This window comes from Ambystoma mexicanum, chromosome 1q (genome assembly GCF_040938575.1).
Source record: "Ambystoma mexicanum isolate Mex_15411 chromosome 1q, UKY_AmexF1_1, whole genome shotgun sequence".
Lineage (NCBI taxonomy): Eukaryota > Metazoa > Chordata > Amphibia > Caudata > Ambystomatidae > Ambystoma > Ambystoma mexicanum.
In genome coordinates, this window is record NC_090922.1 from 247,750,655 (window position 1) to 247,762,779 (window position 12,125).

At 48.2% G+C, this 12,125-nt stretch overlaps 1 protein-coding gene across 4 annotated transcripts in view; it reads left to right on the top strand.

The window, feature by feature from the left end:
* LOC138527139 (serine/threonine-protein kinase BRSK2-like) overlaps positions 1 to 12,125 on the top strand; it is a 743,148-nt gene that overhangs the window by 418,063 nt on the left and 312,960 nt on the right. For all 4 annotated transcript variants that reach the window (XM_069638239.1, XM_069638257.1, XM_069638249.1 and 1 more), the window contains 2 exons: positions 671 to 811; positions 3,303 to 3,419. In XM_069638239.1, coding sequence (XP_069494340.1) covers positions 671 to 811; positions 3,303 to 3,419 — 258 coding nt within the window. The remainder of the gene's footprint in view (positions 1 to 670; positions 812 to 3,302; positions 3,420 to 12,125) is intronic.

The window sequence follows — 12,125 nt, forward strand, 5'->3', positions numbered from 1 at the left end:
TTTGGATTGTGCGTTGGTCCTAAGGTGGAGAGTCCTTTGTTTGTGTACTAGTGGATATGCCTTTTGTTGTGCCATTTCTTGAGTGTAGTTGCCCTTAATAGTCATAATTACCTTATGTCTAGGTGCAGGGGAAACATTTATTTGAATATGTTTTGGTCATGAAGTGTAAGGATATCTTTTGTTGCATACTAGTGTGGCAGTGCCTTCATTTGTGTCCTGGTGCTATACTGACAATGAATGTTCTTATGTCCTAGTGGTCCGTCTTGTTCATCTGTCCTGGTGTTAGCATGTAGATGTATTCAGTTGCATCAGAGATAGTTTTGACTTTGTCCTTGGATATGTATGTGGTCTGCCCTTTCTTATGCTCTGGTGGTCTACTGGAGATGCCTTTAGTTGTGTGTCCTGGGGTGTAGATGTCTTTAATTGGTTACTAGTGCTTAGGTAGATATGACCTATGCGCTGTCTTGATACTTAAATGGAGATACCTTTGGTTGTGTGTCTTGTTGCTTGGATGGAGGTGGACCTTTATTGCTTGGGAAGAGGTGCCATTAGTTATGTCATTTGGTGTTCTGCTAAGCATGCCTTTGGTTGAGTCCTAACATCAATTTGGTAATGTCTTTAAACAATTCTTTTAGTGCTCATTTTACAGTTTCATTGTTTTTGTTTCCAGGTACCTGGTGCTTGAGCATGTGTCTGGAGGGGAACTCTTTGACTATCTAGTAAAAAAAGGGCGCCTGACGCCAAAGGAAGCACGCAAATTCTTCCGACAGATCATCTCAGCCCTGGATTTCTGCCACAGCTATTCCATATGGTAAGTAAGAGAAAATGTATTGACTATTAGTGAGGTGAGACTGAGTTTGGGCTGTGCATCGTGGGTGTTCCAGGAATTCCAAAGAGTACTGGGATTCTATGCTAGGTCATGTTGATGTTATGGTTACTTCAGTTGAGAAGACCATTTTAAGTCCGGTGATTTAGATTTTTCAGGAAAACGAATTTTGTCTCAGGTGCAGCAGCTTCATAATAGGATCAATTGACATGTAATATCAGAACAATTTCAAATTATCTAAACTTCAGCAAAAACCTGAAACATACGTTTTTAAAACTTTTTTTTGAGTTTGGTATCTTCAGTTAACACTATTCTTTTTGCTTAATTTCTCTTGTCTATGTGGAAGAGTGGGTTAGTTGGGGATCCCACTTATTAGAAAATGTCTCATTCATGGGTAGACTTAAAAAAAAGGTTCCGTTTAGCTATGTTTAATTTGCTCTGCTTACTTTAATATGTTTATGCTGTTCTAACTGATCTACTTGTTTTTTTAATGTAATTCTGTTAACTGTACTCATGTTTCATTTAGTTACGTTTATTTAATATATGTGTACATTTCACCTGCTTAATTAACTTATGTTTATGTAAATATTCTTTACTTGAGTTTTCTGTACCTATTTGTATTTGTGTTTCCTTTAGACATGTTAGTTTTACCTATGTTTACTTGATTTCCATTGGCTTTAGTTATGTTTATGTTTGCTTAACATATTTACTTTTTTACATTTACCTTTGATGTACTACGTCATGGTGTTATGCTAAACTTTGTGCTTTATTTATGGATATCGTTTCCTTTGTCCCAAAGACACAGGCATTCCTCTTCGGTCACTTCTGTGCGCTGCTGACTCTTGAAACCAAAGTAATATCGAGATGATAAAACATAATATAAGGACAACACTTAAAGTGATTATAAAAATTGCACATCTTGGGCCCCCATTCCGCAAAGTGCTGTATTTCTCCTAGCAGTGATAAATGAAAATTACCACCAGAAGTTTAAAAAAAATCGAATTACAGTATGGAAAAATGCTTGTATCCAAAATCCACTTGATTGATTTGCCGCAGGTGGTAAATAATGTTACTTTACCGATTTGCCGCAGGTGGTAAATAATACATTGTTACAGGCAAATCCCATCACAGTAAAATAAGAAATGTTAAAAAGGAGTTAATGACCTCAAAAATAAGACGCACTTTGAGCTAGTCTTACATATTGTTGTTCCCCATAAACAACTGATGCATTCTAAAGTGACCCTAAATAAAGCGTTGTCACAAAACACAGTAGTAATTATGTAAAACAATGTATTTTTTGTAGAGACCTTACCTAAATTGTTCCCATCATTCGTAGTCATAGCAGTGCTCAAAACGATCAAAGGTGTGAGTTAAATTGGTGTTATTACCTCAGGCGGTAGTTAACTCTGGCATTTACCAACACAATAGTTCTCTGTGGAGAGAATTACCTCCAATATTAATGCCATACCCTGGCCATAATACATAAGCAGTATGTTTTACAGAAATGGGTCCCTAAAGCATTAGGGTAGCTTAAAGTTACACTTCACATCATAGTACTTAATTAAATAAAAGGTTTGAAAAAGCCTCATTATTCTTTGTCTGGGTCCACTGAGCCAGCATAACCTGCCAGGGCATAATGCTCACCCAGTTATTTTCTTCAAGGGAGCTTAGTTTCAATTCTCCAAGATACTACTAGTACAATAAAAAAAATGTGCAGACTGTAGAGCCAGATGCGCAGTGGCAGAGCCAGTGACATGTCAGGTCTGCGTGACATTTTGAAGGAACTGGTAACATAGTGAAATCACCTTCTGAAAAATGCCTCATGAAAAAAAATCTTCTGAATAAAACCGATTTGAGAAAATGACTTTCTCAAAACTTCTTCCAAAAACAGAAAAGACTTTGTGGAGGCCACTGTGGAAAGGCTATAAAGGAGAAAAGTTGAACATAGTGTGAATGGCGAGCAATGGCTAGGAGGTTGTAAATAGGAGGGTAGGAGGTCTCCCCTCACACGAAGGCAATTGAGGAAAATGTTTTAGATTTTTTTTTAACTGTTAAAAAGATGCAAAATCGTGAACAGGGCAGTCAATGAGAGGAGCTTTTCTGTAAAAAAAAAACACCTCACGCAAAGACCCCCACAAATGTTTATGTGGAGAAAACAAAGCATTCAAAGCAAAGTCTGACTTACAAGGTAATACTCAGAAATACCTTTAAACAATGTTCTAGACCTACTGGCTTTTTTATGGACATCCATATGTATTAGTTTCCTGTGCAACTCTTTAAAACATTAATCCATTACCATGCATTGCACTGAAAAGTTCATGTGGGACCAGCATTTCACCGTGAGAGGATCCTTAGCACAGTACTGGCATGTTAAGCTCTATGAACTTCCCATAGCCCATCTCAGCTCTGGGTCTCAAGCAATCTGACTCAAATTGACCTCTTGTCTATGAATTTGCTTTTCTTTGGCTAATGCCAGTCACAGAGATCTGAAACCTGAGAACTTACTGCTGGATGAGAAGAACAACATTCGGATAGCGGACTTTGGCATGGCGTCACTGCAGGTCGGCGACAGTTTGCTTGAGACCAGCTGCGGGTGAGTACTGTGGGGGGAGGGCTGTGTGGGGAACTGGGTAGCATGGATCGGACATGACAAGGCAACCTTTTCAGAGGTCTCTCTTGAGGATATGGTGGTAATAGGTCCAGGAATCAAAGGCAGGACAAACCTTAATGAATTGCTGAAGATTTAATGATATTCAGAGCTTGGCAAGCAACTCTCTCAGCTTAAATGATTTCAGCCCTCTAGATGGGAACAGGAAAAGGCCTTCAGGACTGGATTAAGAGGGGATAGGTGGGCTCTCGCCTCCTGTGGCAATTGTTGGGATTGGATGAAGTGAGCGACAGGACGTCTCCTCCTATGGCACTCATAGTGCGGAAAGGGGAAAAGGGACAAACCTCTGATTTGGGGAATGCCATGCCTTTACCACCAGTGACAGGGATGGAAGAGGAAGAGACAAACGGCCTTCCGCCCAGAGCAAGTCAATTGTGAAACCCTTTCACCAGCCTAAGAATGACATAAAGAGGGTTTTTGGTTGGCGGGCACATCTTCTTAGAACCCAGACTTTAAGTCTATTCACCTGCTGCATTTTGCTCTTTATGATCTGTTGGATTCTTGTCCCTTTTTCACTCTGGTATTTATTATACTCATTCGTCCCGTCCCCTTTCCCCCATCGTTGTGGGCGCCCCCCAACATGGGGACGGTACTGGAATCTTTGGCAGCGAAAAATTGAGCTTCCCCTTTAAATTTAGTCCATTGCACAGGGGCAATTCCATGGGCATGGGAACGCCCCTCAAGGCCCAGCTCTCTGGCGTCTCACTTCAGTCCCTTTCTCAGCACGGACAGTGTCAGACCTAGCAGCTAGACGCAGAGACTTTTTTTAACTTCCCGCTTGCTCACCGTTGTTTTGTGTTTCAGTCTTCTTCACCTGCCTTCAGTGCCTTGCCTCCTCCGGCGCATGTTGGCTGCAAGAGGCTTTATGAGATGTGCTTCCTGTAACCACTCGTTGCCGGCCTCGGACCCCCATGAACTCTGTCTTGACTGCCTGGGGCCCGACCACAGCTGGGACGCGTGCGCGGCCTGCAGCGCTCTCGGTCAACGGGCATTGAAGAATCAGTTCTTGTGTTGGAAGGAGATCTTCCACACTTCTCCTCCAGGTTACCTTAAAGACTTTGTCTCCAAGACCTCAGGATAACCGGGGGGCTCAGGGGCTCTATCTGGCAGTGCACGAAGGGGCAATCAAGTTTGTTCTCCTTATCGATCCCAAGGGGCAAAGGATCATCGTGTTCTACCTCCAAGAGTCAGTCCTTAGAACAATCCAGTCCGACGACCGGCGCAGGTGCCGAGGGTGGACAGCCTACCCAAGCTCCCCCTCGAGGTCGTGAGTCAGGGTGATTCGACTACCAGCCAGCTGGCAGAGGGCTCAGTGCCTACCAGAGTGATATCTGAGGTCGACATTTCTGTTTTGGGTTCAGGGCTCAATGCATGTCCTCCCATGTCTGAGCCAGCATGTGGCACGGGGCCATTGCACCCTCCTGCCCAGGGCATACCACAAAGCCCCAAGATGGTGGATAAGAGGGTAGCAGAGCCTGCTAGACCGGCGGCAATCTTGGATTCGAGTCAGGCCCCTCCTGTGCTCTTGCCCGTCGAATGGGCTTTGCAAGAAGGTCCCAGTCACCTTCACTCTGGAAGTGGCGATGGACTGTATGGTACAGGTGGTTGGTCTCCTCAGGGATGGATCTACCCATCGCAGCCTTACGGCTACACACTTCATGCGCCTCAATGCTTCAATCAGGAGCACTGGCCCAGCGCTTCGGAGAGCCGGCCCCCACGGCACCTGGCAGCTTGCGAGGACCACTTCTTCGAGCGCTTCCTCCTCATGCATTCCCCACAGATGATTAAAGGAAATAGTGAAGGAGGTGATCCCGCAGGTGGCACCTCCGTGGACTTCAGCCCTGGGCCTTCTGCCTGCTTCTCCAGTGCTGCCGGTGCCAGTGCCTGCCCCCCCATCCAGGCCTTACCGATTATCCAGACCCCTCCACCTCCTCCTGTACCACCAATGTCTCCCCTCAAGAACTTTGGATCTGTCTTTGGATCCGGACCAGGGAGTGTCCCAATGGCACCTGTGTCCCAGGGCACAGACTCCCCTCAGGCTGTAAAAAAAGAGGGCATGGGGGGGACGATGACTGGGATGATGACGACGCCCAGGACGATGAACCCTCAGCATTTGTTAATGCCTTTCATGGCCGACCTCAGGGCCTTGCAGAGTTTTTGGGGATCCACCTGCCCGAGGAAGCCCCCACGAGTCAGGAGTGCTAGCAGAGGTTTTGAGCAAGCGCCCCATGAGCCGTTCTAGCATTCCGCTCCAGAAAGATGTCCTGCAGGTGGCGAGAAAGGTCTGGGAGAAGTCCATGGCCAATGCCCAGATGAGCAAGAAGTTGGACAGCAGGTTCGGGCTGACGGATGGGGAGCCAGTCCTCCTGGCCTCCCATCCTCAGCCGCACTCTTCAGTAGTGGCTGCGGCCTCGCTCTATTCTAAACCATCGTCTTTGTCATCTTCCTCCTCGGGAGCCACCTCCAGTTGTCTATCCAAGGAGGACAAGGTCCTTGAGTTTTTGGGCCAACAATGTTACACCATGTCAGAGTGTTAATTTGTGGCAGACTAATGCTGACACCCTTTTAGCCATGGCTAACCAGAAGCTGTGGCGAGAGCTCGAGGAGATTCTGCCTGACCTCTATCTGGAGATGCAATCCGCCTTCAAGGTCAGTCTGGCAGATGCCTAAGCCGTTGCGCAGGACCTCATGAAGTCTTCTGTTCCCCACATTGACACAGTCAGCAGAGGGCTGTGCCTGGGGGTCGAGATGAGAAGGACGGCGTGGATGCATGCCACTAAATATTCATCTGATGTGCAAGAGCTGATCCTAGATCATCCCTTCGAGAGCATGAACCGCTTTCATTTGTCCACCGATGACGAGCTGACATAAAAGAAGACCTCCACCCAAACCACCAAGTCCTTGCCCATCCTGACCAAGCCAGGGCAGAAGTCCTTACCTCAGTCTCAGGGTAGGGCCAACTTCAAACGCTGCGCTTTCAACAGCTTCAAGGGGTTTCGGCACCGCAGTACACAGAGGCCTGACAGGTCGCCCAGTGACAACAGGAGGAAGCATCTGAAGACTTTGCTTGTTTTTTCAAGAAGCAGTGACTTCATGGTCGGGGAACACAGCTCACCTGTAGGGGGCCAGCTGCTCTCTTCCAGGACAGCTGGAAGCATTATTTCAAGAGTCCTTGGGTCCTTTCTAAAGTCCCCATTGGCTTCAGTCTTCCTCTTCCTTTTCCTCTACCATCCGCTCCTCTACGTCCGATAGGGTCTTCAGCTCTTTTATGGGAGATCCCTTCTCTTTTGGAGATGCATACGGTGGAACCAGTTCTTCAGCAGTCAGACAGGGGCTCTGGTTTCTACTCCAGGATTTTTGCAGTACCCAAGAACAGTCAGGCTGGCCTGAGGGTAGTCCTTGACCTGTCATTTCTCAACCTGTCTTTACCGCTCGATGATTACTCCTGTGTAAATAGCAGAGTCTCTGTGCACAGGGCACTAGATGTGTTCCCTAGACCTCAAGGATGCTTACCTTCATGTCCCCATTGTGAGAAACCTGAGGGTATTCTGCCAAGCGGACCTCGAGAATCCCTTATGCAGGTGGCCTGGGAAGGGCTGATGCTCTCATACCCCAAACCCTAGGAGAGGAGGAGAGAGAAAGGATCCCTGGAACCCCAGGTGAGACACAGCATTATACAGAGGCAGAAGGAGAGGAGGACGAGATCCCTGAGGCCTTTGTAGGCTGTATGACATCAGCCTCCCTTCCTCCCATTGAATCTCTCCTGCCCAGATCCAACGACCCCTCCATATACAACCAAACCCCTAGAATACCAAACCCTGTTCCACCCAGAAATTATCTGTCCAAGAATCCCTGTTTTCCTGTGTCCTACCCAAAGTCCCAGTCTGCATGGACAAAACACTACTGTTCCCATAAACCCCCCTATTAATTTCACAAACCCTACCAAACTTTCCCTTCCGAAATCACCTACCCCCCCTTGAACGAAGAATACAACTTTTTATAACACCTTCTTCCCATCCTACCACACAGAATACTCAGGAACTCTACCTCCCCCCTTTTCCGACACAAACACGTTCTCCCGACATGATAGACAACGGATTGACGCTAAAGCCGTTTACCTGACATGTCCTAACGCAAAGATCAGGCAAAGTCAGGCAATTGGCCAGAATCACAAACACCTGACAGCCCTTTCCCTTCTCCACAGGGATAAAAGTTGGAGCATGAGAGCACAATGCGAGCAAGGCAGACCGCACGACAAGAGAGTTAACTCAGCACGGCAGTTCAGGAGGAGGAGAAAGACGTTGTGAACCGAGAGGGTGACAAGGAGAGAAGCGACCTTGCCCTTTCCGCCCCAGGCCCGTGAAACCTCTACGGAAGGAATTGTAAGACTGCAAACAATAGCCAGGGTTTGTTGCTGCAGATGTCAACGGTACACACGGCCCTCCTCCACTGATAACCAACCTGAGGGGAGACGCTTGCCACCGTGGTACCGGCCTTGACTGCAGAGACAAGAAAAGACAAGCGGTTCATCACAGCCGGTGAGTCGGGGGGAGAGCCGATAAGAAACCAAACTGTGTTGACAAAAGTAGCAAATGGCTAATTGAAGAAAGTACTAAGAACTGTTAAATTTGAGAGGGAAAAACCAGCTACAGAGCAGTCAGGCACCACGTGGGTGTTCACTTGAGAAACTCTGGGCGATTACCCTATTGTTGAAACTACCATTACCAGAAGGCCTTGGGAACGGCGCGAGGAGAGGGTCAAAGTGGTCATACGGGGGGGGGGATCTAGTAAAATCCTCTGTACAGTTGAAAGTCTTTGACCGGCAGATGATCGTGAAGCTAAGGGAAGTGAATCCTGTATTGTAAGAGCTGTTTAAGGAATTGTGTGATTGACAAAGTTGGCAAGACTGAACCCGACGGAGGGATGCTGATGAACATGTGGCGAAGTCTGAAGTCCTAATTTACAGTGTGTTGACAAGAGTGAACCCGGCAGGGGGATGTCCACAGTGAACTGTTTAAAAAGACATTAAGATTCTGAGATTGTGTTGAGAGGCTGTAGTGAACATGGCGGAGGGAGTCTTATATGTGAGGAGGGTCTGAACCCAGAAGAGGGTGACCCAGAGGTGAAAAAACCATCACCCAACGACACGTGAATATAACAAATGAAATCTTTTGAATGCGAGCCATAGTGAACCCGACGGAGGGAGGTTGACATTCGAGAGGGTTCTGCACGCAGAAGATGGGGATCCAGGGGTGAAGCACTCTAAAGACAAGCAGAAAATAACTTTTCTTGGTGATTTTTAATATATCAGACCCTTGGAAGAAAGAGGTTTAAACACTGAAGGTCCAGATATTGCTAGGAAGGTTTTGGGGATCTGAGCCTGGAAGAGGGAAATCCAGGGGTGAGAAGCCATCACCCAGCAAGCATATAGATCGGAACTTTTTATTAATTAAGGTCCTTAGAGGCAAGTGACTTTTTGTATAAAAGAGACTTAACCACCGAAGGCCCTGATAGCCGAGAGCACAACTGTAGTCTTGTGCTGGGAAAGCTTGTGCGTGAGCTGTACTCCGGAGTCCCGCCTTGTCCCGTGCTCAAAACGTGGGGAAGGGAAACCCTAACTACCACATCCTGACTTATTATTTGTGAACACTTTTTTTCTTTCCTGTGAATCCTATCCCGCACACTTTGTTTGCATTTAGCGTAAGGATTGGCAGTAGGTTTTCTTAGTATAGGCCCTTTTATCTGACAAGACGCCACTAGGATTGCCTTATTATTATTTGATGGTCGTAGCTTGCTCCCATTTTAGATTTAGGTTTAGATTAGGCGTTTTTCCAACCCGCATACACAGTTTAATAAACACCCTTGAACTGTGATCACTTATGTCTGTCTTTACTGTTGCCACCATGAGTTCCTTACACATTTACTAGCTGCATCAGAAGTTTCTGCGGTTGACAATTATGTTGTACCACTTCCAGTACAAGGTCCTGCCTTTCGGCCTCAATTCGGCTCCTTGTGTATTCACAAAGCTGATGAATGCGCTGGCTGGTCTGCTCCATCTGGAGGGCCATCCCCTATACTGTATTTGGACGACTGGCTGGTCAGGGCCAGCTCGCAGGAGGGGGTGGTGCTCTCCAGCCAACGGCTGGCAGTCGTTCTTCACCAGCTGGGCTTTTCCCTCAACTGGCAGAAGTTGCAGCTGACTCCCGCCCTGGATCTGGTGTTCCTTGGAGTGCGCTGGGACACAGAGGTGCAGTAGGTGTTTCCCACGCCTGAGAGGCTCCTCTCCCTCTGCAAGGCGATAGGGCACTTTCTGTCCAACTCAACCACCTCAGCATGGTGGTTCCAGCACCTTCTGGGCCTGATGGTATCTCGTGTGCTCACGGTCCAGCATGCCCGCCTCAAGATGAGGTGCCTTCAGCTCCATCTGGCGGCTAATTGGGACCAGGAAACGGTTGCAGTCGGACAGGATCAAAATCCCCCCGCTCCTTCTCCTGGCTCTTCGCTGGTGGCTGATGGACTGCAATGTGGCAGTGGGAGCCCCCTTTACCCAACCAGAGCCCACTTTGGTGGTGATGACGGATTCCTCACTGTCGACTCTGGAGCGTTACTCCATTCATGGCGCACAGTCCAGGGCAGAGGCCCTCCTGCATATCAATCTGCTCTAACTCGGTGTGGTGGGCCTGACGCTGAATGCTTTTCTGCCCCTAATCAGGGTCACTGCAGTTCTGGTCGGGACCGACAACTCCACAACAATGTTTCACCTGAACAAGCAGGGTGGCACCCATTCCCCCCTCCTGTGCATGGAAGATGGTGATCTGGGAATGGGCCCCTTACAGAAGATATTTGGATTTCAGGGGTCACCTCCCGGGGAACAGCAACATGGAAGCAGACCAGCTCATCCACTTGGGGTTCAACACCTACGAGTGGGAGTTACACATCAACTCCTTGTTGCCCCTGTTCCAGAGATGGGGTTTCCGGATCCTGACATGTTTGCATCTCCTTTGCCTCTCGGTTGGGGTCACGGGTCTAGGGGGAATGCATTCCAGCTCTGCTGACACAGCCTGCAGGTGCTACATGTTTCCTTCTTCACCATTGCTCCAGCAAGCCATCCGCAAGTTCCGGACTTCGGTGGGTTGCAGCCTCATCCTGATCGCTCCACAAAGGCCATCAAGGGCCTAGTTCTCGTACCTACTGCAGTTGTGCTCCCAGGGACCGGTCCACCTTCCGATCCCCAGCAAGGCACTTCCTGACCCAGCAGGGTGGGGCATTGGAGCACCCAGACATGGGCAGGCTGGCCCTAGCGGCCTGGTTCCTGACCAGCTGAAACTCCACCATACTCGGTTCCCTGAGGACAACTGGGACATCATTCAGGAGACCCTCTACCTGGGGCCAGTACAAGAGCAAGTGGGCGAGATTCTGCCACTGGGCTAGCAGCAAGGAGCTTGACCCCCTGACCTGTTCCCTGGACAACGTACTGGCTTTTTCCGCACATTTGGCTCATTCCGGCATTTAGGTCAACACCTAGCGCACCTATCTGGTGGCCATTGGGGCCTACAAGACTTCCCCAGAACATGCTTTATCAGCTGCCAACTGAGTGGTTAAGGCCCACTTCAATGGGTTATCCAGGATTTTTCCTGCAGTGTCCAGGCCTCATCCGGTCTGAATCCTCAACGTGGTTCTTGTGACCTTGCAGTGCAGGCCATTTTAGCTAATGCCCTAGGTGGATGTCAGGCTGGACAGTTTTGCTTGTGCCGCTCACTTTGGCATGCAGGGCCAGCAAGCTGCAGGCTCTACCTTCATGCGAGCCCTTCACCACGTTTCACAGTGACAATGTCATCTTGCGCGCTCATCCTAATTAATCGCCCAAGCTGGTCGCTCCATTCCATTTGAATCAGGACATCTGTCGGCCAGTGTTGTTCCCGAACCCGCAGTTATATGCCAAAAGGGCTTTGCATTCCTTGGTCCTTAAGTTCTACCTCTTTCAAACAAAATCTTTCAGGAAGTGTGAGGCATTGTTTGTCACATTTGGGAACACGTCTCGCGGCACCCAAGCGTCCAAAGCCTCTGTCGCACGGTGGATGGTCCAGGCCATTTCAGAGGTGTATACAGCCATGGGAAACCGGTTCCTGAAGGGGTCAGAGTTAAGGCCACGTCTGTCGCGTTTCAGAGACATGCTTCTTGGGATTTCATCAGCAGGCTGGCTACTTGGGCCACTCCGTCGGCGTTCTGTAAGCACTATTCCCTGAATACCAGCTCCAGGCAAGATGCAGAGTTGTCCTAAGTATGAGGCATATTATCACAGCTCAACCCTATGGTCTTGTTCGGTGGAAAGGGGACAGGACGTATGAGTAATTAAATGTACTCACTGTAGTGACTAGAGTACTCATAGTCCTTAGTCCCCTTTCTTCCATACATCCCACCCACCTTCCTCTGCTTGTATGCCAGGGGCTTAGGTATTGAGTATAGCCAGGTATTAAAGCGTCTGATGTGTTTAAAAGGGGACTGAGGTGAGATGCCAGAGGGCAGGACCTTGAGAGGCGTTCCCAGGCCCAGGGACACTCCCCGCACACTGGATTACATTTAACGGGGCAGCTCAATTTTTCACTGCCAAAGGTTCCAGTACCGTCCCCA